The sequence below is a fragment of the Trachemys scripta genome, chromosome 1 (genome assembly GCF_013100865.1).
Source record: "Trachemys scripta elegans isolate TJP31775 chromosome 1, CAS_Tse_1.0, whole genome shotgun sequence".
NCBI classification, from domain to species: domain Eukaryota; kingdom Metazoa; phylum Chordata; order Testudines; family Emydidae; genus Trachemys; species Trachemys scripta.
The window spans coordinates 100,719,409-100,744,806 of record NC_048298.1 but is presented as its reverse complement, the minus strand read 5'-3'; the positions used below and the strand labels follow the sequence as shown (position 1 = coordinate 100,744,806).

General features: G+C 42.1%; 1 protein-coding gene across 1 annotated transcript in view; it reads right to left on the bottom strand.

Moving 5' to 3' along the window:
• Positions 1-25,398, bottom strand: part of AKR1D1 (aldo-keto reductase family 1 member D1) — a 53,698-nt gene that overhangs the window by 4,823 nt on the left and 23,477 nt on the right. Inside the window, exons 2-8 of the mRNA XM_034779150.1 lie at positions 23,246-23,413; positions 14,647-14,763; positions 9,257-9,334; positions 6,096-6,218; positions 3,223-3,332; positions 1,610-1,775; positions 577-659 (exon numbers count right to left, since the gene is read on the bottom strand). Of these exons, the coding sequence (XP_034635041.1) occupies positions 577-659; positions 1,610-1,775; positions 3,223-3,332; positions 6,096-6,218; positions 9,257-9,334; positions 14,647-14,763; positions 23,246-23,413 (845 nt within the window). The remainder of the gene's footprint in view (positions 1-576; positions 660-1,609; positions 1,776-3,222; positions 3,333-6,095; positions 6,219-9,256; positions 9,335-14,646; positions 14,764-23,245; positions 23,414-25,398) is intronic.

Here is a 25,398-nt window from a genome sequence, read left to right as displayed (position 1 = left end):
TCCACCCAAGAGAAGCAACATGTGGGGAGCCGGAAGCCTAAGAATGGATGCCCTTAATGCACCACTGAGGGGAAATACAGGTGCAGTTAACTTGAACTGTGACACCGCTCATATAAGGAAAGCAATGGCGGTGCAGCAGAGTCAAGAGAGAGTACTCCACTCCTAGGAGTGGAGAGACCGTGACAATTGTTGAGCAATTCCTTTTACTGAGTGATCTCTACAGTATGCTCCTTAGCTGTCTGGGACAGTCACCACCACTTGAGGAAAGAGGAGAGAGTTTTAAAACAGATGGAACTGAGCCAACCACCACCTACAAGCCCCTTGACCATATGCAAATATTGCAAGTTTTGAAGTTTTACAAGTCATCTTATGTGCTGAACCACTAGACTTAAACCGCCCTTTGCTTTGGTGTTTGAAATTCAGATGCTCTTTTGTCACCTTGAGATAATCTCTTGAAATAAGGTAGACGTGATTGTGGATGGAAGTGTGGGCATGGCAGGGTTTACATTAAGAACCCAGCACTGTTCAAGAGCCTCCATTCACTTGATATAAGGCTGGGATACAGCTTGGACTTACATCAGCAACTCCACATAACGGGTGTTTTTATTCAGGGCTTCAATGTCCTTCATTTCTTTATCAGTAAGTGAGAAGTCAAAAATCTAGGGAAAAAGAAGATATTAGGATTAATCTGCAGCAAGGGAGATTTAAGTTAGATATTAGGGAAAACTTAACCATAGGGGTAGTTAAGCTCTGGAATAGGCTTCCAAGGGAGGTTGTGGAATCCCCATCACTGGAAGTTTTTAAAAACAGGTCAGACAACACACTTGTCAGGGATGGTCCAGGTTTATTTGGTCCTGCCTTAGTGCAGAGGGCTAGACTTGACCTCTTGAGATCCCTTCCAGCCCTACATTTCTATGAAATTTCAACTGGTCTGCAGAAACAAATGCAAAAGTCCTCACGCATTTTAACTAAATATGAAAGCTGAATTCTGGGGAGGGTTTATTAGATTCCTGTAATATTTGCCAAGCTCAGTCTCAAGGACAACACGGCAATTCTGCTAACTCCTTTGGAACATTGGTTTCTTAAGGGAGAGACACTGCCTAGAAAAGGGGGAGCAATAAGGAGAGACACATTTAGGAAAAGTTGCAAACCTTCCTACCATGTAGGCAGAAGGGTACACAACACCTCTTCTGTGCCTGGCTATCAAGGAACTACAAGCCATGGCTGGGAATAAAGGACACAAGTTGCACACACGTTTAGGGTCATTAAAATGGATAAAACTAATAACTACTGATCTATATTCAGTGTTTACTTGCTCTCTCACTGTTGCACTACTACAGGTGAGAGCACTAGTGTAGACTGGCTGCTGGAGTTTTAGTCTACTCAGAATAAGTCTAGATGACACTGTAGAAGAGTCCAGTGTCCTGTCCATACTAGCTTCCCCTCTATTGCACCATCACCAGGTGATAGAAATGATGGTTAGTAAGAGAGTCAACATAGGAAAGGTTTATGGGTTGTTAAGTCTCCTCTCTGCCTCAGGAGAGAAGGGGAAGACACTCTAAGCAGGGGTCAGCAATATCAGTGGAGCAGAGATGAATCTATAACTTGCCTGGAAGTTTTCTTTGATCCGCTGTGGATGGAAGCTTTTGGGAATGACTACCACCCCTCGTTGGATGCTGAAACGCAGTGCAACCTGTGCTGCCGTCTTGTTGTATTTTTCCCCAATGACATTCAGCACAGGGTCCTTCAGTAAAGGAGGGGAAGACACATTTACCCTTGAATTAAAAAAAAAAAAAAAGTGGGTTTTATTTTGATTGTGGAGTATTTAAAGAAAGTGGCAGAAAGCAGAAATCCAAAGCAAAAACTGATTCGGACAATCTATTATGAAATGAAGATTAATTTTAAATGCATCAGTTATCACCATGTTTGCACTGTTTCCCACTGCCTCCGTCAATCAATAGGATTTGTGGAAGTAACATGCATAAGTTCATCTGTCCACTCTTGATCTGCAGTTTACAGATCACGAGCCAGCACTCATCCTATTCAATCTGGAAAGTATTTGGAAGTTTGATTGTCAAATAAATTACAGTAGGACATGAGCCGAACACTAAATAATGCAATAAGATTTGAAAGACAGTTAGTCTCCCACAGGAAGCAACATCACTTGGAATTTTTACTAGTAAACAGGACAGGACTCTAGAAAGCGTACCAAGGGAATCAGTCCTACATGAGCAGAGAGATGGACTGGGTGATCTAATAAGTTGTCCACCTCTAACCTCTGATCAGATTCAAAGCATACAGGCATCCTCTAGCCTTTGGGAAGCCTGATATTGTACCTTTGTTTCTTGATAATCCTGATCTGCTTCTGAGTCAGGTATTGAACAGCCCAGATCAAGTTATCATGGGGATCAGTTGTGTGGAGAAGAGAGGAGAGATGTTCCTCATGACTTCTAGGAAGAGTCCCATGTGTTTTCCACTGGGTAGGTCCTCTGTTCTGTTTGGTGCCCTAAATGATCTAGTGTTTGCCCACCTTGCAGCTACTCGTTTCAGCCTCAGAGCTCCATATTACAATTGCCTCTCTTCTGGCCAACTGTATGGGGCTGACTCACTGGCATTCCTTATTGACAGAGCAAGGCAAGGAGATCAGTTCAGAGGGTCAGTCAGTGCTGCCTAGGTCTACTGCAGCTAGGAGCAAGCCTCCCAGCACAAGTCAAGAGACTTGTGCCAACACACTAAAAACAGTGGCGCTCCAGTGGAGACTCGGGCAAGCCACTTGAGCTCAGACCCAGGGGGTTGGGTGGTCTTGAGACAGAGCTGGAATGTCCACACTGCTAATTTTAGTGCGCTAACTTCAGTCCGTTTACCCCGGCTGTGAGGCTTGCTCTCAGCTGTAGTGTAGACGTACCCTGTATAGCCCGTTGGCCTGAGGAATACTGGGAATCACATTTTGAATTCCCAAGTTAGAGCTGAGAAGCTACAGCTTAGTAAAAGGGATGGTGGGGTAGATTTACCCAAATCCCAAATTAAGAACTTTGGCTTCTCTGAAGCATGTTTCCAAAAAGGGGAAAAGCCCAGCTCCAAATGCTCATACTTGCCCCACTGGGGGACAGCAAGAGTTTGGGAGAAGCCATTAAATTACTTTTTGCTGGATCTCTGTGGGGAGACTTGCAACCCTCTAGTAGCAGTGTTCACCGCACAAGTGAGGCTAGTATGAAGACTTACCATGTTTCATCCCTTGAGGTTCCTAGTGGACTGTACCCAACAATGATAATGTCATGTTGTCTACAGAATTCTAAGAGCTTGGGCTGGGTGAAATATGGGTGGCATTCAACCTACATGAATGAAACAGAAGGAGCAATTAAATTAAATAATGACAGATACTGAATAACGTCTTGATATCTCTTTCTGCATGTTTGACCAACCATAATCTCAGATGAATTAGAGGTTGTAGGGGAAGATGTCTTAAGAAAATGGAATCTTCTAGCCCCTGGATTAATCATTCAAATCCAGGCCAGGCTGGTCATGGCAGGCCATCCTGACCTTCCCAGGGGAGAGACTGTGACAGGCATTGTGGAAATAATTGATTTTTCACTTCACTGGCCATACCAAAAAGAGTGTGTTCCGGATCAACCCAAAAGAAACTTTCAAACTTTTGATTCACTGAGAAGTTGACCCGAAACAAAACACTTCATTTTTCTAATATTTTAGAGTTTTTAAATGAAAAATAGTTTTGATTTGGGGAAAAAATGTTTCATTTCAAATGTGTCAAAATGAGATTTTTAGATTTTGGAATTTTTAGGTTTGATCTAAACCAGGGGTAGGCAACCTATGGCACGGGTGCCGAAGGCGGCACATGAGCTGATTTTCAGTGGCACTCACACTGCCCGGGTCCTGGCCTCTGGTCCGGGGTGGTGGTGGTGGTGGTGGGGGGGGGCGGGCTCTGCATTTTAATTTAATTTTAAATGAAGCTTCTTAAACATTTTTAAAACCTTATTTACTTTACATACAACAATAGTTTAGTTATATATTATAGACTTATAGAAAGAGACCTTTTAAAAACCTTAAAATGTATTACTGGCACACGAAACCTTAAATTAGAGTGAATAAATGAAGACTCAGCACACCACTTCTGAAAGGTTGCCGACCCCGATCTAAACAATTCTGCAAATTCAACATGAATTCTAATATTTTGGTTGACCCCAAATCTGCATTTTTCAGCTAACAACGTATCAGCTGAAAAGTTTCACACAGCTCCAATGATGACAGACCTTGAGCATGTCCAGGCAAGGAGGGGAAATCAATATATACAGTAGTCTAAGAGGAATGTGGACCTCCTTTTTGGGAAACAATTCAGACAGTTTAACACCTTTGCAATTCACGATTGTAATTACATGGGGGGAAATTTGCCTCCTCCCCAACGGATAGATGGCAAATGAGATATGGAAGAGAGATTGGGAGCATGAGGGTAACTGTTGACCTGACTCACCAGCCTTTATGTTCTGCCTAACATTTATGTATAGCCATCTGAATAGAGATCTATGCCAGGAGGGAGGAGCATCTTGGCTACCTATTGATTGTATTTGTCTCTTCTCTTTGTATCCAAAATGATGGCTGTCTTAGTTTGCCTCCAGAAAGTTGGAGACAGCTTATGCCATCAACAGAAAATTGAAATAAACAAACAAACAAACAAACCCCCACATTTTTTGGTATGGACTTCTCCAAACCTCTATCTTTCCAGCCTGCACCTATTGTGTACCATTGCCCGTAGTGAGTTTTTCTGGCTATGTGCTCAACTTTTCCTGAGCTATAAAAGCAGCTTGCTCTTATAATAAGTTCCTGAAGTTAACAAACCCTAAGAATTGCTTGTTTAAAAAAATCATAACCTTCTTCCTTGCATCTTTACTACACCCACAGAGGGTAGTATTGATATAGTCTTGGGGGTGGGGGTGTGAGGGAATGGAGTCAGACAATTCAGCCAGAAGCAGTTATGGTGTTTGGTGCTTGTTTGATAACTTGTTTTTAACTTGAACTTTAATCCTGGTGGGGGGAAAAGGATTAGAATGACAGCCATAGAGACAAGGAAATTCCTGTGTAGCCAAAGAACAGGTACCAGGACAGTGGCAGACTTCCAACACTACCTTGCCAGTGTCCCTCCAAGGCCAACTTCAGAGGGTGAAAGGATTGTTTCCTCTCTTTCCCATGCAATCTTTGGCCTCTCTTCTGATGCTGCTGACAAGGATATCCATTAGCACTAGCCATGATATCAGTCACTGGACATCTCTCCAGCTCCAAATCAGAAGCCACCCCAACCACCACCCAATGCTAATGACTTGTATCCAGACCAGCTACTTAGAAATAAATGGTTATGGGCCCCATTGTCATGGGTTTTACTTAGACTTGACCATTGATTTCAGTGGCAAGTTTAGCTTCAGCTGAGGGTAAGACAGTCTTATTGCTAAGTTAGTTCTTTGGTCTAGTACCTCCACAGAATGACCCATGGAAAGGACATAGAAAAGTGCCTTAGAACTTCTTTGGCTTGTTGTAGTTTCTTAAAGATAGTTCCTTATAGCAGACACAAAGCTTAGAATAGCACAATATCCCATATGCTATAGGGTTGGACTTTAATTGTTTTAAATGAGGTAGCCATATTGCTTCACTGATGGCTGGTTAGCCTCTGGGTAGTGGCATGCATGTCTCAGGCTGTTGGGAACTTTCTTGGATCACTTGAGGTACATGGCTGAATCTTTTTGATCATGTCTGCAGTGACAAGAGTTCATACAGCCCTTAAAACTCATACAACATGGGACAAACTCAGGTTTTTCAAGCACTGGAGAGGGATCTGGAAGGAAATGGATGTTCCCAGCAAATCTGGATATTTATATTGAGTGTAGAGTGAAAAAATCAGTCACGCTCACTCCTAAGGAGGAAAGTTTGGTCTTCAATGTTTGGCGGTATGGTGGGTAGCTTACTACCTGCAGTAGGTCATCTGTGCATGCACACAAGTCCTCATATGTGCAGAAGTATTTGTAGTCCCTCTGAGCACTGTACCACAGTGCCAGTTTCAGGTAGAATTAGGGTTCTGCTTGGGATCATACCTGATTGCTGACAGGTTTGTGCTTGAGCCCGGGCTTGTTCAGAATCATTTCCAGCTGCCTGCGGTTGAAGTTGGACACTCCAATAGATTTTGCCAAGCCAGCATCTTTACATGCTTCCAAAGCCTGCAAAGATAGGAACGGAGAGCATTAGAAAGAAAGCCTCAATAGAAACCTTCAAGGGAAGGAAAGTCTGCATTATTAGCTAAGTGAAATATACTCTACTCAGGACTCTGTCTAGAGAGCTAAGTGTGCATGCCTTATAGGAAAGGCCTTTACTTTGGAGGGACTAGCACTCCTATTGATGCTTTCTTCCTATTTTAAACCCAATTCTCATGCAGCCATAGATTTTCAGAAGACCAAACCAAAGCACCTCAGATTTCAATGTTGTTACTTCATACTAGGGTAGAGTTTTCCCAGGAAGCAGAGCAAATCAGAAGAAACATTTGAGAGACAGCACTTATGTCACATGTTCTCTTCCAGAGTTTTATTTCAAATTTTAGAGGGACTTGCACACTGCTCCAGCTTTAGGGGTGGGGAAAGGGAGACAACATCTGAACAAGAGACAGCTTCCCTTCCCTGTCACTTTCTGAATTATTGTGCCAGTGTTAGCCCAGGCTCTCCTCCCGCCAGAGTCTATAGTTAAGTCATAATTTTATGCCTGTAACACCAAAATGTTGCCATAAAATTGTGCATTACAAAAAATCAGCATTAAGACTTCATTGCAAAATGAAACGGGAGGAGAAGATGGGGCTGAGGGGATTACAGGATTTGCATTTCAAACAAATATAGCCATGCAGTGAAGGAAGCTTATAAGAACAAGGTAAACATACAATAATTCCTTCATTACACATACTTTGATACTCTGCTTTTAGTTGCTGATGCCATGCCTCATTAACAGGAGAAGAGTATCTTTGCTTAGAGAGAATCTTCTCCTCTCTCCCCAAACCCCTCCGAGGAATGCAGTGGCTGTTCAGTGGTGCAATCAAGCAGAGTTACAGTAGACCCTACTCTTGTCTCCAACATCTGGGTACTGAATGTCCTGCTTGTCAGTTTTATTATTCTTTTCTGATTTAAATGAATAGGGGAATTAGGGAAGCAAAAGACTCCCTTTATTTTATGGCCTCTGGCTGGCCTCTTCTTGTCATATGATTTTCATCATTCAATGGTGAGGTAACAAGAATAGCCACAATACTGGCTGCTAAAGCCACACTGAAACAATTAAATTACTCCAGGGAGGAGTTTAGCTGGCTGTATATAGACTGATCTTAATATTTACGGGCAGTGATGACCCCGTTCTCAGCGGCAGCAGCTGAGTTTTTCCTGCCTATTGTTACAGAGACTGTCATGTTACACTATAGCCTTACAATAAGAAACAGATTGAGGGTAACAAGCTGCAGGGACTGAACAGACAACATTTGACAGATGTTTTTCTTTTCATGTTTAAGTGAATTTGACTTGTGAATCTGAGGAACAACCAACACTGGCTTGGGCCAAGCGTACTGTGAGCAGCTACTCTGGAAGTTACGTGCACAGCTCAGTTCCCTGGAAGACACCCCTCTCTTATTCCAGTCCTGGGACCCCACTTCAGAATTTTGCCATTGTGTCCAAACCTTGACCAACACCACCTCGTGCTAACTAGTACAGGGCATCACTACACAACTTTTGCCAGTGCAGATTTAATCCAGACATGTAGCACCCTGGGCTATTCCCATCTCTTGAGAAGAGAAGGCTGCTTGTGCTGAGTAAGTCGTTAAAAGCCACATGGCTTAGGATGTGCAAAAGTGAGGACTAGACTGAGATCAAGACTCCCTTTTACCTGTGGTGTAAGAAAAAAAAAAAAAAAAAGTGTGGTGTCTAGAAGCGACTAAGGATGGGTTGTGTATTGCCCTGCCCCCTTTACTTGAACCAAAGTTTCTACTTCTAAGTAAGGGCAGGTCTGAGATATTTAAAAGGTGGGAACCTTGAAAGGCACAGCCCATTGACAATTTAAGATTCAGCGCCCCTATGCAGTTCTACTACCCTCTAAAGCAGTGGTTCTCAACCAGGGGTATGCAGGAATTCATCTACATATTTGCCTAGTTTTACAGCATAGCTACATAAAAAGCACTAGCAAAGTCAGTACAAACTAAAATTTCATACATACAATGACTTGTTCATACGGCTCTATATACACTATACACTGAAATGCAAGTACAATATTTATATTCCAATTGATTTATTATATGGTAAAAATGAGTAAGTATTTTTTTCTATAATCCTTTGCTGTGACACTTCTGTATGTTTGTCTGATTTTTATAAGAAAGTAGTTAAAGTGAGGTGAAACTTGGCTCCTGAAAGATGTATAGTAGTCTGGAAAGGTTGAGAACCACTGCTCTAAAATCCTGGTAATGAAAAGAAATGTTGAATGCCCTTCTGGTAACTTATACCCCAGAACAGAGGGAGAGTTATTTTTTGTGAGGCAACATAATTTTCTATCCTACCTTGAAACTGTACATTTTTGTTACCAAGAAGGAGCTAGTCATGTGTCACTAAGACCCACTATCTCCTCCATCTCTTTGAAAGTAGTAAGACTTGAAAAGCTACAACTGCAATGAATGTGGTGGTCTCTGACAGCCCACTACAAACTTGTTGAACAGTTCCAGAAGCCCCAGCTAACAGAAGGCAAGTGCAATGTCTGGATCAGGGAGCGTGAAAAGCCGTTTCTAAAAGCATTTTTGGGGTACATCTACATGACAAAGTGTGATTGTAGCATGTGTTGGCATATGTGCTAGCTTTATTTTCGCTGGCAGTAGAGACATGTTGGCATGGGCTAGCAACCCAAGACAGCCACCTCAGCAGGCTCATACTGGGCTGCTAGCCCAAGCGGACATCTTCACTTTTGTTACCTGCATGAGCTAGATGAAAACTAGCCCAGGTACGCTGGTCTGTGCTAGTCACACCTTCATTTGCTGCATAGACGTACCCTCAGAGTTAGTTTAATGCTGGTGGAATGAGACACCCTTGCACACACAAGTCCTGTTTATCCAGGGAGTCAGTGCATGGTCAGTGGAAACGCAAGTTTACGTACATTGCCTTGTCAAGGTTCCTCAGCCAAAGTGCAGAGGAACCACTTTCCCAGATGTGACAGCATTAAAATACATAGGAATGTTACAGCTGCATACCTCCCAAGTGGCACACAAGTTTGTCTCATGGTAGATATATTTTCCATTTTCATCTCTAGGGTAGATTGCATCTCCAGGCTGAAAGAACAAAGTCACAGTTTTCAGCTTTCACTACTCAGAATAGGGGTTTTTACACACACTGTACATTTATCAGTGGACAAAAATTCAGAGGCTTTCTAAACACACCAAGTTCAAGAGGTTATTCATGTTGCACTTGCCACATCCTCCCTTCATCTACCAGCACTTTAATGCTATAGTCATTAAGTGCACTTCCTGAAATATTCCCCTCATATGGCTATGCACTAAAAAGTTCCATTTTGAGTTATGCCATGTTATCCTGGAGGTTGCAAGGGGATATGGCTTTCAAGAGACTAATCCCCTATTTCCCAGATATTCCATTATGGCAGCCAAACTTTTCCACATGCCTAGACTACTGCAAAAGCCCAATTCCCCTCCAAGGCTGCTTGCTTGTGCGATTTACCATTCAGGGACACTGAAGAGCAATGCAGGTTAAACATCTGATATTGCAAGATAATCTTGAGGGACCAATTCCCAGTGATGCTAATGAGAGTTATGTGCATTGGACATCTGGCAGGATGTGCCAAGAATCTTTCAGGATCATGCCCCAAGTTCTCCTATCTCCCTTGATACCCCAGAGAGAACTTTCAGGATGCTTGCAAGCATCCATAGGCCTAGTACATAAGTGCACCACTTTCTCTCATTTGCTGATCAATTTGTTGCTACTACAGGCAGTATATTTTAAAATGCCAATCATTCATTTAATATTAATTTCACTTTGTTTCCTTAAATGCCTTTTGAAGTCAGACCAGCTACCAGACACCACAGAGGGCCATAGTTCAAAAAGTGCGGGGTAACGTGTCGACAGGGTAATTCCTCAGGAATATGCAGCTGTGACTAACGTGCTCAGTGACTGGCGCCACCACATTCAACACGTGCAGCTGCAAGGTATTTTAGGGTGAAAATGAACCTTAGTACAACAAAGCATCCTCACATTTCAGAGACTGGAGTATGATGTGGAATTAAGTGTAGGTTTCTCGCCTCAAAAATTAGAGCATTCCTTAAAGCAAGTCCCAAGAGACAGGCCTGTTACTATGTCTTATTGGAAGAACCTTGCACTGTCAGGAAAAAAGTAAGATGGCTTTTAGGTCTTTTCCATCTCAAATTGCATGTGAGCGAGAGAAGAGTAGAGAGGGGTTTGGAGTTCTTCATGAAGATGGGATCCTAGCCAAAACATTTCAGGATTCTGGAACATCCTACTCCAAAGTTTGGCGTCTTCTATAGGGATCATTATAAAAGTAAGGGTCGTTGCAAAGCAGGTATGGACTTCTAGCAAACTGGGTTGGATCTGGAGCCAGGAGTTTGGTTTTAGGGCCATCTCTCATTAGATAGAAAGAGAATGTTTAACTTGGGACCACCTCCAAATTCCTTTGCTCCTAGTATTAGTATTCTAGACAGCAAAGAAAAAGAAAGGCTCAAAGAAACAGCAAGATCTAGAGTTCCCTCCTGTGGATTTCTACAAGGTTTAATCCCTTCTCCAATCCTTTATAACAATGTCTAGATGGAGCTGCTGTGGGAAGTTGAGATGCCCGTCTCTATAAAAGCCATAGTAGGCAGATGGTACCCATCTCTACATTCCCTTTATCACTGATGCAAATAGGACCATCTCACAGCTACCTGCATTCCAGAGAAAGCACCTAGATGAAAGATCTGGCTGAATATGAACCAGACAAGATAGAGGCAATGCTGATGGGAAGAGGCAGACAGTTTGGAAAATGAAGCAATTGTGGTTACTAGATCTTCAGAGATTTCTTCCCACAGCTTGTCAAGTTAGTCCATAGAGTGGGATCCTCCTTGACTTCTTATGGCTGCAGGATACATAGCAATGACGACAATAAATGCTTTTTTCCCATCTACAACTGGTCCATCTTAAATAGACCCACACACTCATTTCCAAAAGAAATAAGTTCTCTAGATCTCACTGCCTTCAGAACCAAGTGTCAAACTCACTTTGACTTAGCAATCAAAAAAAAAAAAAAAAAAAAAAAGGAAGAGAAAAATGGCTATTTAACAACTCCTAGCCACCACTGCATCTGGGAAGAAGGCAGGAAGTTAATCAAAATAAGCCAATGTATCTATCTATTTTCTCAGATACTATGGTGATGGGAGACACTAGAAGAACTGAGATATCAAGCCTTTCTGGATATATTCAGAACTCTTTCAGAGTGAATTTTTTGTTTTACTCTCAGAACAAAGTCCTCCCAAAGATCTATATGAAAAAAGTTTGCATCAGTAAAATCAGCAAAGAGATGAGTTTACAATTTTAAAACAAAAGGCAGGATTGTGAATTTTGCCTCAAGCATCAATATTTTCACATATTAATAAAAGGCTAATTTTGCAGGTGAGATTTTTGGCTGCAAGAATGGAAGTCTCCTTCAATTAACAAGCCTCTGTCTGGGGCAAAACAGGAGTTTTTTGTAATATGATGCCACTTTCTGTGGCAAATGTGTGCTGGCATAATTGTTACTAAACAAAATACACAAGTCTGTGTGCCAATTGATAGAGTACTATTAACACACAAATATAAAGTTAAATTTGAAGATGCTTTAGGGAGATTAAACAACACCTAGCCCAACAATAGCGGTCGCAGATGGGGAAAGCTGGAAAGCTGTCCAAACAAATCCTGCCTTGTGTGTGGTTTTTGCAGAAACAACTGTTCCAATTCCAAGAGATGCTTCCCAGATTTGGTCCAGACATTGCTCCATACTTCACCGCATATTGTATTAGAAAGAAAGGGATTTTCCCCTCCCCAAAGGGAAGCATGAGCGGAGCTCCAGGACTGCAACTGCATTAGCAAATGAAAGTGTCTTGATGCAGCAAGATTTAGGGAATCAAAAGTAGATTTATTAGAAGTCAGCTCTCAATATCTTTATTTTGTGAGACACTGACCTTCACCATATGGGAGAATGAACTAGGGGAGGAAAGCAACAGAAGTAAAAGGAAACCGGAAATTCCAGATGGTGGGAACTATTTTCTAAAGTGCACCTAAAAGGGTTCCATACTAGAGCTTTATTTATATAATCCTTAACATCTGAGGCCAATTACTCTTGTGTAAGGAACAGGATGCCACTTCCATAGGAGAGAAGGGAATGTAGGGCCTCTAACTGAGTGAGTTTCATGTGCTGGTTTTTGATCTCTAGAGGTACTGGCATTTGAATACACCAGTCACAGAAAGGCATGAGCTTTGAGAGTTGTCAGGAAACAAAAGACTCAGGTAGATTCCTTGCTTGGTGGAAGCAGTGTTGTCCTCTCAGAGCATTTAAAAGTGATCCAGCCTTCCCCTCCAAAGAAGTTATGAATGGCTTAGTTCTCTTTGGGGTTTTTATATTTGCCTTCTGGTTTAAGGCTCTGGGGAGCACTTGCATTGTGTTTTCAACCTTCTCTCTGAAACCATGAAGGCTAGTGACTTCCTTTCATAATGCTCCCAGCCCCTGCGATGGTTTAAGAGCTGGGGCTTCAAGAAAAAGCACCAAATCTTATGACAGTGGTCATAAAATTGCAAGAGTTGGCAACATTGCAAGAAATGATACCAGTTCCACAAACACCAGTGATTCCCAGAATGAGGGAACAAGAAGTCATGACTGTTTAAATTTCTGTCTCGGATAAGCCATGTTTAGATGCTAGGTCTGTCCTCCTAAAGTTGTCTGTCTAGCTGACTGCCACAAACAAGCAGATACGCAAGATTTTGTGAAAATGGTTTCCCACAATACCTTTAAATACTATGGAGACTGTCTAGTGGTTGGAACAAAGGCTGGGAGTCAGAGCAGTTTTATTCCCTAATTCTACCACTAACTCAGTGTTGGCTTGTAAGTCACTTAACTCCGGTTAATCTTCCCATCTGGCCAGAAGTGAATTTAGATTGGAAATTAAAAGGTTTCTAACCATCAGAGGAGTTTGGTTCTAGAACAACCTTCCACTAGGGGACAAGAAACTTAAGTGGTTTTAAGATGGAGCTTACAAAACAACATAGTTGCCTTTAATTGCAGGGGACTGGACTCTAAGACCCAGCCTATGCTCTATCTGGAAAACGGGGATAGTACACTAGGTTCAAAGATGGCTTCATAGACTATTACAGACTTCTATATCCTACTCCTGGGGAAATTCTGCATCAGTGTGCATGCAGATTTCTTTGCTTCCCTGCAGAAAAAATACTTTCTGACGGAGAAGCAAAGGGAAGTCACAAGAATGGTCATGTGACTCTCCCCAGCAATATGTTTTGGGTGGCCAGGGCAGCCGGTGGGACTGGGGAAGACCTGTCTGGTGGTTCCTATCCTGCGCCTGGCTCAGCTGGTAGTCTGGGCAGGAGAGGATGGGACTTCCTCTTCCCCTGCATGGCATCTGGGGCCGGGTCAGACTCACCTCCAGATTTCTCCCCCGGCTACAGGAAGCTCTGCAAACTCCCCCCTTTCCTGCATCCTTCGCTCCTCAGCTGCAATATTCCTGTATAAGGAGCTGCTCCCCATCCATCCAACCCCCATGCATCCAGACCTCCTCAGACTCAGACCCTCCTGCCGAGCCTCACACCTCCACACTCAGAACCTCACTAATGAGCCCCACTCCCCCTGCACCAGATCCCTTCCGCACCTGGATCCCCCACTGAACCACCCGCACCCAGATTCCCCCACACAGAACCCTCTTAACCCACACCTGGATCCCTCTATACCAAGTCCCTCCACACTTTGTTCCTGACTTGTTGAGCCTGCCTGCCCACACCTGGTATGGAGGGACAGGGCCCTGGGATGTTTCTGGGGCAGGCATGGTCCTTGCACTGCATCAGGGTTGGGTGCAGCCTCACCACTGAGTCCATGTCCCAGGGGAGTGTGGGGGCATAGTTACACAGCGATCTCCCACCTCTGTGCAGCCAGTGGCCTTTGCTCCCCAATGCAATGCTGAAACCTCCACATTTATTTGACAAATAAAAATTCCAAAATTTTGCAGAAATTTAAAATATTGTGCACAGAATTTTAATTTTTTGGTGCAGAATGCCCTCAGGACTAATATCCCCCCTCTCACCCCAGCTAAAGGAGCTCTCCTAGCACCAGTGCTAAAGGTCCACTTTATTCCACTTGACAAGTTATGCTTACTCTATTTAGCCAGGAGTCTCCACTTCACAAAGTTCATGTTATTGTGCTTTGTCTTCTTCAATGAAGAGCAATATGCACATCCAAAGAATGTCAAGCATTACATTACCACCAAAGAACCACTTTTTTAAGCAAACAATTGTCTGTAAGTTTGAAGAATTACCTGAGTCCGAGGACTTGGTTCACACAGACAGATACTGTGATAACCATTAGGGCTACTTTTCTCTTTACCTTGAATGCCATTGGCAGCTCAATAATATAGAGATCAACATAATCCAGCTGCAGAATCTTGAGCGTCTTCTCCAAAGTTGGACGCACCAGCTCCGGTGGGTGACATGTATTCCACAACTAGGGGAGGGGAACAAAAACAAACAAACAAAAAAACACTATTGGTTCTAGTGAGATAAATATAAATTCAGTTACTTGATTTCCCCACCTTTCTCCCCTTTAGACAGCACTACAGACTACATTGGCTTAGCACAGGATGCAAGTCAGTGCATTGTTGGATTACTTATGTACCCAAAGGAGAAGCCCCGTTTTTTCCCCCCTAGGATGGATCAGCATAGAGAACAGACCTGAACCTTTACCCATAACTCAAACCTGTCCTGACCTGAAACAGTAGATTTTAAACACACCCACATACTTAAAATGTAGAAAACAACTTTCTATTTCCTGAATTTGGCTGGATGTTTGGCAAGGGTCCTGTGATTGGAAAGGATTGGCTAAAGGGAGGGAAGGTTTCAGAGAGGTCTCATATGGTTAGAATAGTTCAAATAGTTATCTAAGCCACAGTCAGACTCTGAACCTTCTGCAGTTTGCTTATTCCCACCGGAGGGCTCTCCTTTCCCTCTCTAGCAAGAGTATCCACAAAAATTTTTTTTTTTTGAGCTGTGCACTTGTATTCATGCTCTGAAGTCTGCACATGGACAAAATTGCAGAGATTTGTGGCTTCAAGTAGAGGTCACTAAGTATCTATTCAGGGTTGAGCAAGTGACTTTGGAAACAAAAATGAACTCCCCAAATTTATCAAGTTTGGTATATACTAGGGATGTCGATTAATCTCAGTTATCTCACGCGATTAATTTTTTGAGTTAATTGCAATTTAAAAAAAATTGTGATTAATTACAGTTTTAATTGAACATTAAACAATACAGTACCAATTGAAATTTATTAAATATTTTGGATGTTTTTCTACATTTTCATATATATTGTATTCTGTGTTATAATTGAAATCAAAGTGTGTATTATTTTTATTACAAATATTTGCACTGCAAAAATGATAAACAAAATAAAGTATTTTTCAATTCACCTCATACAAGTACTGTAGTGCAATCTCTGTTGTGAGAGTGAAACTTACAAATGTCGATTTTTTTTTTGTTATAGCTGTACTCAAAAACAAAATGTAAAACTTCAGAGTCTACAAATCCACTCAGTCCTACTTGTTCAGCCAAATCACTAAGACAAACAAGTGTGTTTACATTTACAGGAGATAATGCTGCCCGCTTCTTATTTACAATGTCACCAGAAAGTGAGAACAGATGTTCACATGGCACTTTTGTAGTTGGCGTTGCAAGGTATTTACGTGCCAGATGCGCTAAAGATTCATATGTCCCTTCATGCTTTGGCCACCATTCCAGAGGACATGCTTCCATGCTGATGACGACACTTGTTAAAAAAAAAATAATGCATTAAATTTGTGACTGAACTCCTTGGGGGAGAACTGTATGTCCCCTGCAGTTTTATCTGCATTCTGCCATATATTTTATGTTATAGCAGTCTTGGATGATGACCCAGCACATATTGTTCATTTTAAGAACACTTTCACTGCAGATTTGACAAAACGCAAAGAAGGTACCAATGTGAGATTTCTAAAGATAGCTACAGCACTCGACCCCAGGTTTAAGAATCTGAAGTGCCCTCCAAAATCTGTGAGGGATGAGGTGTGGAGCATGCTTTCAGAAGTCTTAGAAGAGCAACATTCCGATGCGAAAGCTACAGAACCCGAACCACCAAAACAGAAAATCAACCTTCTGCTGGTGGCATCTGACTCGGATAATGAAAGTGAACATGCATCAGTCCGCACTGCTTTGGATTGTTATCAAGCAGAACCCGTGAGCAGCATGGACGCATGTCCCCTGGAATGGTGGTTGAAGCACGAAGGGACATATGAATCTTTAGTGCATCTGGCATGTAAATATCTTGGGACGCCAGCTACAACAGTGCCATGAGAATGCCGGTTCTCACTTTCAGGTGATATTGTAGACAAGAAGCTGGCAGCATTAATTCCGGCAAATGTAAACAAACTTGTTTGAGCAATTGGCTGAACAAGAAGTAGGACTGAGTGGACTTGCAGGCCCTAAAATTTTACATTGTTTTGTTTTCAAACGCAGTTTTTTTTTGTACATAATTCTACATTTGTAAGTTCAACTTTTAAAACAAAGAGATTGCACTACTGTACTTGTATTAGGTGAATTGAAAAATACCATTTCTTTTGTTTTTTACAGTGCAAATACTTGTAATCAAAAATATAAAGTGAGCACTGTACACTTTGTATTGTGTGTTTTAATTGAAATTAATATATTTGAAAATGTAGAAAACATCCAAAAATATTGAAATAAATGGTATTCTATTATCGTTTAACAGTACAATTAATCGTGTGATTTTTAATTGCTTGACAGCCCCAGCATATACTGATTTTTTTGTTGAAAATTTCCAATGTCTGTGATCAGATTTATCATGCTGATACTATGTCATGTGATCAAATGATATTATGAAGAAAGGACTATTTAGGCTTGAGCGGAATCTTTGGTTTTCTGATGTGGCCAAAGCCACTGAGTCTCTGCATGATCTAGGGAAGCTTTTGTTTAAGCTCAGAACCTCACTGAAAGATAAATGCTGCATTGATGCTCCGTAGGCATGAAGCAGATGTGGTTTGAGTGAAAACTGAACTAGGGCCTTGTGTAAATAACAATTTCATAGGGGGCACAGAAATCATGAAAATGCCCCCATACTAGGATTTTTTAAATATGACCTTAGCTTACTGTGCTGTACATATGCAGAGGAATTGAGTGCTGTGTATGTGCATATGAAAAACATCTAGCCGGAAAACAGAATGGAAAAAAAAAAAAAAGTCGCAGGCGCAAATGAAATTGACTAAAGTTTGCTGGTTACGTTCATTCTGTGCAAACTGTGAAATTCAATACATTGCCATTTACACGGTCCTGAATTTTCTAAAACCACCCACATGATTTATATAGTCCCTAATTATGCCTGCTTCCGCCATTGAGGGATTATTCCCAGATGTCAAGGATTTTAAAAACCATCAGTGTTCTTGGATTCCCATGTGTTAGTTGTGACCCAAGATACCCATCATCTGATTAGCTTGAAGACAGACATTGCTGATGCAGTATTCCAGGCCTATGTCTTCTCCCATCTGGGTTAACTGAAATTTGCTCTATTTAGGGCTATTCTTGAAGACCACACCAAAATGTCAGCTACCACCTGCCAATGTAGCCACCTGTCTTAACAGGGGCAGCTTGAGTTGAGCAGAGTATCTATGCTTTGTGCAGCACATAGCCTTAAATCTGCTTTTGGGGGAAATTCAAGGTGTTTCTCAATCCGAAAGGAGATGGGGAATTTTTGAACATAGGCAGCAGGGCATTTTTTTGGTAGACAGCCTCGATTTTGGAACTTTCTTCTTAATATGTAGCTGGCCATTTTTAGGTTGCAGGATGTTTAATGGAAAACCTGCAGTTGCTATGTGGGTGAGCTTGGGCCAAAGTCATTTTTAGCAGACACAGTTACTTAGGGGGTAATGGTGATGTGTTTTATTTTGCAAAAGACCCACATGCCTTAGCAAATGTTCCTTAAAAGTCTTTGCAAATTGACTGAGTGTTAAGAGCATGCCCATGCCAATATCAGTGCACACACAACACACCAAGAAAGCATCCTTTGCACATTCTATTATGTGCAAGCATTGAACACAAGATAAGAGCCTAAAATATCAGGAGGCATTTTATAATTTTCATAGATTCTAGGACTGGAAGGGACCTTGAGAGGTCATAGAGTCCAGTCCCCTGCCCGCATGGCAGGACCAAATACTGTCTAGACCATCCCTGATAGACATTTATCTAATCTACTCTTAAATATCTCCAGAGATGGAGATTCCACAACCTCCCTAGGCGATTTATTCCAGTGTTTAACACCCTGATAGTTAGGAACTTTTTCCTAATGTCCAACCTAGACCTCCCTTGCTGCAGTTTAAGCCCATTGCTTCTTGTTCTAGCCTTAGAGGCTAAGGTGAACAAGTTTTCTCCCTCCTCCTTATGACACCCTTTTAGATAACAGTTTTCAGGTATGTCCCCTCTCAGTCTTCTCTTTTCCAAACTAAACAAACCCAATTCTTTCAGCCTTCCTTCATAGGTCATGTTCTCAAGACCTTTAATCATTCTTGTTGCTCTTCTCTGGACCCTTTCCAATTTCTCCACATCTTTCTTGAAATGCGGTGCCCAGAACTGGACACAATACTCCAGCTGAGGCCTAACCAGAGCAGAGTAGAGCGGAAGAATGACTTCTCGTGTCTTGCTCACAACACACCTGTTAATACATCCCAGAATCATGTTTGCTTTTTTTGCAACAGCATCACACTGTTGACTCATATTTAGCTTGTGGTCCACTATAACCCCTAGATCCCTTTCTGCCGTACTCCTTCCTAGACAGTCTCTTCCCATTCTGTATGTGTGAAACTGATTTTTTCTTCCTAAGTGGAGCACTTTGCATTTGTCCTTGTTAAACTTCATCCTGTTTAACTCAGACCATTACTCCAATTTGTCCAGATCATTTTGAATTATGACCCTGTCCTCCAAAGCAGTTACAATCCCTCCCAGTTTGGTATCATCCACAAACTTAATAAGTGTACTTTCTATGCCAATATCTAAGTCGTTGATGAAGATATTGAACAGAGCCGGTCCCAAAACAGACCCCTGCGGTACCCCACTCGTTATGCCTTTCCAGCAGGATTGGGAACCATTAATAACAACTTTCTGAGTACGGTTATCCAGCCAGTTATGCACCCACCTTATAGTAGCCCCATCTAAATTGTATTTGCCTAGTTTATCAATAAGAATATCATGCGAGACCGTATCAAATGCCTTACTAAAGTCTAGGTATACCACATCCACAGCTTCTCCCTTATCCACAAGGCTTGTTATCCGAGGAAAGCTATCAGATTGGTTTGACATGATTTGTTCTTTACAAATCCATGCTGGCTGTTCCCTATCACCTTACCACCTTCCAAGTGTTTGCAGATGATTTCCTTAATTACTTGCTCCATTATCTTCCCTGGCACAGAAGTTAAACTAACTGGTCTATAGTTTCCTGGGTTGTTTTTATTTTATTTGCATTATATAACGCGAGCCATGCTGACCTGTTGAACAATTCAGAGGTCCATGGGGTTAGTCATTGCCTACCTGACCCAGCTTTCAGGAATTACCAGTTAAGAGAGCGACTGCGGCACAAACACTTTCAATAGGGGGTAGGGAATGCTCTTCATTGTTTTACATGTGAAGACAGTTTACCTTATTAAAAAGGTAATGACCAAGGGGATAGCTCTCCTTATTTTTAATTGGATTTTCAAGATTAAACAAAATGCTAGTTCTAGCTATGGGTTTTTCCAAATGCTCTTCTACCTTAGAGGAAGCCCTCTACAAATACCTATCAGTGATTAAGTGCCATGAATATAGCAGTTTTAAAAAGCCACAGAGGCTTCAAAGAAAGGCGCTGCAGCAGTGGCTGTGAAACCTGTTACCTTATCAGATGCATGGATGAAGTGGGTTCTAGCCCACAAAAGCTTATGTCCAAATAAATGTCTTAGTCTCTAAGGTGCCACAAGTACTCCTCATTGTTTTTGCCGATACAGACTAACACGGCTGCTACTCTGAAACCTGTTACCTTAGTTTCACTGGTGCTAAAAAATATTAGGCGAGTTTCCTAACTGGCTTTCACAATTTGTAAAAGTTATCTACATCTATGGGTCAACATTCAGCCTATCAGAAACCTGTTAAGCATCTGTGGCATTCTAGAACACCACATTCCCTGGAAATCTTACTTTTTAGCTTAAGAAAAGAAAAGTCTCTGGGGTGAAAGAGACGACTATGAAAGCCTTAGTACATAAGCCAAAGATTGTTGGCAATTGATGGAAAGCCTCTGAAATCTTTGGATGCTTTGTCTGTGATCAACATGTTAACAGCGGGAGCCAAGCACAAATCCTGATTTCAGCTGGCAGATAGTGTATGGCTTTACAAAGTCATTATTCCAGTACAACTGAGCCTAGTCTTGTTAACCATGGCTGATGGGCTGGTGTGACATTTGTATCATCAAATCATTTAAAGACTTACCTGAACTCCTTCAGTTGAGAAATTGCATAATAAAGCCAGGTTCTCCTGTGAAATTTCTAGTACTTGCTGGTTTGGGGGTCAGGTCAGAAAGAAGCATAGCTTTTTCTCATGTTGTAGTAATAAACAGGGCCGGCTCTGGCTTTTTTGCCGCCCCAGGCAAAAAAGCCTCTGGCCGCCGCCTCCCCCGCCCAGCACAGCAGGGGAGGGCGGCGAGCCCCGGCCGGGGCTCCGCTCTCCCCAGCAGCCAGAGCGCCGGGGGGAGGCCGGCGAGTCCCAGTTGGGGCTCCGCTCTCCCCGGTGACAAGTCCCCGCCGCAGCTCCGCTCTCTCCGGCGGCCAGAGTGCCGGGGGAAGGGCGGAGTGCCCGGCCGTGGCCCCGCTCTCCCCGGCGGCTGGAGCCGGAACACCGCACTGCCCCCCTCCAGGTGCCGCCCCAAGCACAAGCTTGGTGGGCTGGTGCCTGGAGCCGGCCCTGGTAATAAATGGCCTAGTGAGCTTACTGCTGCGTCTCTAATAATGCAAAGAATTAGGGTTGGTCAGACATTATATGCTAGAGATTTGCCGTTAACTCAGTTTGTGCTTTAGGAAAAAAAGGAGGATCAAAGTTCAGGAAGGGGAGGGAGGGGAAAAAAAAAAAAAAAAAAAATCACAGATGAAATATACATTTAACCCCAAAGGTTCAGGTTAAATCTTTATCTTGTTAAGTAGTGACCAGACAAAAGAATAGAAAGATAGCTGCAGTAGAGGAATTCCCACATATTGCATGTTATTGCAGCCAAGGTTGGAACCAGAATGTCTTTCTCTCAACAAAAGCTACAGTCTAATAGGATCAGGATCACAACCTCATTTCTGGGAACCACATGTTCCACCCTCCCTAAAGAAAAACTCTGTCCAACTGAACATTGACTCAAGAATAAATACAAGATGTTTTGCCAATGGTTTGATGAAGTGCATTTAATAGAAAGGCTGTCTAGGGGTTAGATCAGGTGACTGGGTGTTAGAAGACTTTGTTTCTAGATTTGGGTAGGAAATTTTCAAAATGGCATTTCTTGCTGGAAAAACAAATTTGTTGAAACCAAAAGCTTCCTGCAAGAAAGGGTCAATTTTGCTGAATTCCCATTTTAAAAAATTGAGACATTTCAAAATTGTCAGGTCCTGTTTTCAAACAAACTTCTCGTTTCAAAAATGTCAAAATCACTTGAAAAATTTAGAGTGCTCAATACAAACTGCTTTGATTGACCTGATCCAGAGTTTAAATTTTTGATTAGTGAAAAACTTGTGACTGACTTTGCCCCAGTTTGGGGAAGAGTTTGAAACCCCCCCCGCCCCCGTAACAGGAAAACGGTTTCCCACCCATCTGTGACAGAAAGCAGCTAGCATGGTATAGCGGAAGCACTGGATTGGAAATCTGTTCACAGCTTTGCCATGGACTTGCTCTCTAACCTTTGAGAACTCACTTAAGCCTTAAAACCATCTGAAGCTGTGGCTTAGACTCCTAGTTTGCGGAGTACTTAGCTCCTAGAACAGAAGGTGCTATGGAAGTAAACAGCTACAATTGTTCAGTACAAAACACTGCATGCATACTTTTTATATGTCTGAAATATTTATTAAACCAATGTTTTGTGGTGCACATTTAAAATACACTGTACAGAGAAAGGAAGATGCCAGGAGCACTGTGTTAAGTGTGGTGGGGGATTTTATAACATGAACAGCTGCCTGTCAGAAACTGACCTGAGCCTGCTAGCTTATTTCACGCATAACTGAACTGGTACCACTTTTGTACCAATGACCTAAAGTTAAAGTTGAATCCCTTTATCAATACTTTGAACTAAAGTTCTCCATTTCACTTGTTTGGATGATTTTAAAAAAGTGTCAGATTTAAGATTTTAAACTTTGACTAGCTCATGACTCATTCTCAGGAGCCTTTCCCCTCTTGAAATTAAGCACAAGACTACATCACCACAAGACCGTTTTCTGCATTGATCACTGAATTTCACATATAAATCCCACAATGAAAGCTGGCTTTTATGTGAAGTGTTTCTCGGAAATCCAGCTGTATGAGACGACTGTCAAAGTTAAGCCTAAAATTATAGGTAGCGTTTTTCTTTTTGGAAGCCTCCATGTAGTTGCAGATTTTCCTCTCCCACTCCCTCCCTTCCCTGTAAATTAATTAAGTCTCTTTAAAACAATTAATTCAAGCCGTGGTGTTTGAAAAGGCCTGCAATGGAAAATGTGCATGTGCAATGCAAAGAAAGAGTCACTGTACAAGTTCCAAGAGGCGAACGATGAGCAAAACCTCAGGAGGTTGGGTTTGAAAGAGTACTGAAATATTTGGATGATTTAACTTGAAATTAAGGAAATGTACTGCATGTTCAGCCCACCAGAACACCCACAAAAATAAATCACAAGAGTAAGTAGTCTGATGTAACTTCTCACTTTGCCACAATAGAAGATTTCGTCTCGTTTTACTTTTCCTTCTGCAATCTTCTCCCAGATGGCCTGTCCCACTTCATGCTCGTTGTAGTACACAAAGGCCCCATCAAAATGGCGGTAACCAGCATCAATGGCAATCTTCACTGATTCGGCACAGGTACCTTTGGGAGTCTAATGGAGACAAGAGAAAGGGCAACATGTTAACGACTTTGTTTGTGCTCCTCTAAGCAGCAGTGGAACGGTGCTAAATCTGAATGAGTGGGAAGCACCAGTCAACATTTCACCTCCTAGTCTACAACTCCCACAACTCTGTTCACATACTAGGCTCCTGGGAAAGAGCGAGGATGGAACTGCTGTGCTCCTAATAGAAATTAATTTCAATTTATGGAGACTTTAAGTTCCCCTTTTCACCACTGAATGGAATAGAATGCTAAGTTCTCCATGTGTACCCTCTGCCACCCTAACTTTTCAAGTTACCTATAATTTTAGGCTTGAAAAGTGACAGACAGAATTTAGTTTTTCCTTTTGCTACTACTTTTCCAAATTTGGACACGTTTTGAAGAGTTAGAGCAGAAAATAGAAGAGGGGTAGAAAAGCCCTTGGACATGGTTTATTTTAATGCACTCCGTGGCGCAAAAAAAACAAAAACAAAAACAAAAAACAATGGGGGGGGGAGGGGGAGAAAATGAAAAGTGGTTTGTTTTTTTTCCCCAAAAAAGCAAAACTAAACATTTTAGATTAAGATGACCTCATTGTGAAGTTTCCTGTCAAATCAAAGCTCTCCCATAAGAAGTCATTTGACAAGACCCCATGGGAAAGTTCTTGGTTGAAACACTGCTCTATTGAAACAGATCAGAAATTGCCTGCACAGCAATGCTCACCTGTAACACAAATTGCCAGCACACGGGTGACAACTTATTGAGGCAGGGGGAAGAGGAATTCAGACATTACCTTGATCCTCCTCACTTTCACCAGCTCAACACTATTGGAGTTGCTACATTTTGGGGGGGGGGGGGGGGGGGGGGGGAATTGGGCCCACTTGGATTAGCATATCGCAGGTAGGCAGTGGTTTCACAGTCTGCCTAAGAACATGTATATTACTTTCACTTTTTTTTTTAAAAAAGAAAAAGCCGTGCTGACTTACCCTTTAAAAATAAATAAATTAAAAAAATAATCAGTAAATTTGGGTTTGTTTCAGAGCAACTCAGCTCTTTGCCATGTACCAGCTTGGAGTTCAAGATGCACATCAGCCAAGCGAAACAAAAAGTTCACTTAAGGGGAGAGTACAGTGTGTAAAGCAGAAGTACAACCACAGTCACCACATCTAAGATGATCACTGCAAGTAGCTTGATGCTATGGCTCCCTCTTGCCAGTGTCTTTGCTTATTGAAGGGTGGCTCAAAGAACTTACAGCAGGTATGGAAACCATATTTCAAGTTCCCAAATAGAGGACATTGCCGGGGAACCCTACTCATAGGTCCTTGTGGTGACATAGTTTAACTTCGCCTTTTGGAAGGTACTGATGCTATGTCTGTACATTATTATATTTATATCCTTATCCAGAGCTCTCAACATGCCAGGGCTCACATGTATATCTAGGAAGGTACAAGAAAAAGGTAACTTCGTGATTCAGCAGGAGTATTAAAACTTCAAGTTTTTTTTAAAATGCGGAGACTTAAATGCACCCTTGCTGGTTAAAAGTCTGAGGGAAACTTGAGAGGCCAAATTTATTTGTTTGGCCAGCCACCCACCCCACCTTGGGGAAAACGGAGTGCAATTTCATTCACTTAATAGGTACACCGACAAGGAGATAAACACTTGTTCAAATTCTTTCCTTCTTTCTAGAGGGACTTTCAGGCCCTGCCAAGGCCCTTTACAAGTTGGCAGCATGGGCCATGCCAGAGTGTAATGAAGATCCTATCAGCTAAGACATCAAAACTGAAGAGACCAAGTCACTGTCTTGCCACATTTTTACCTGTTTATGATAGTTAAAAAGTTTTAGGTGTATCAAGCATGGAACAATGGCAAACACAAACAAACACATACTGTACTTTATGTATCAGGAGGGGTAGCCGTGTTAGTCTGAATCTGTAAAAAGCAACAGAGGGTCCTGTGGCACCTTTAAGACTAACAGAAGTATTGGGAGCATAAGCTTTC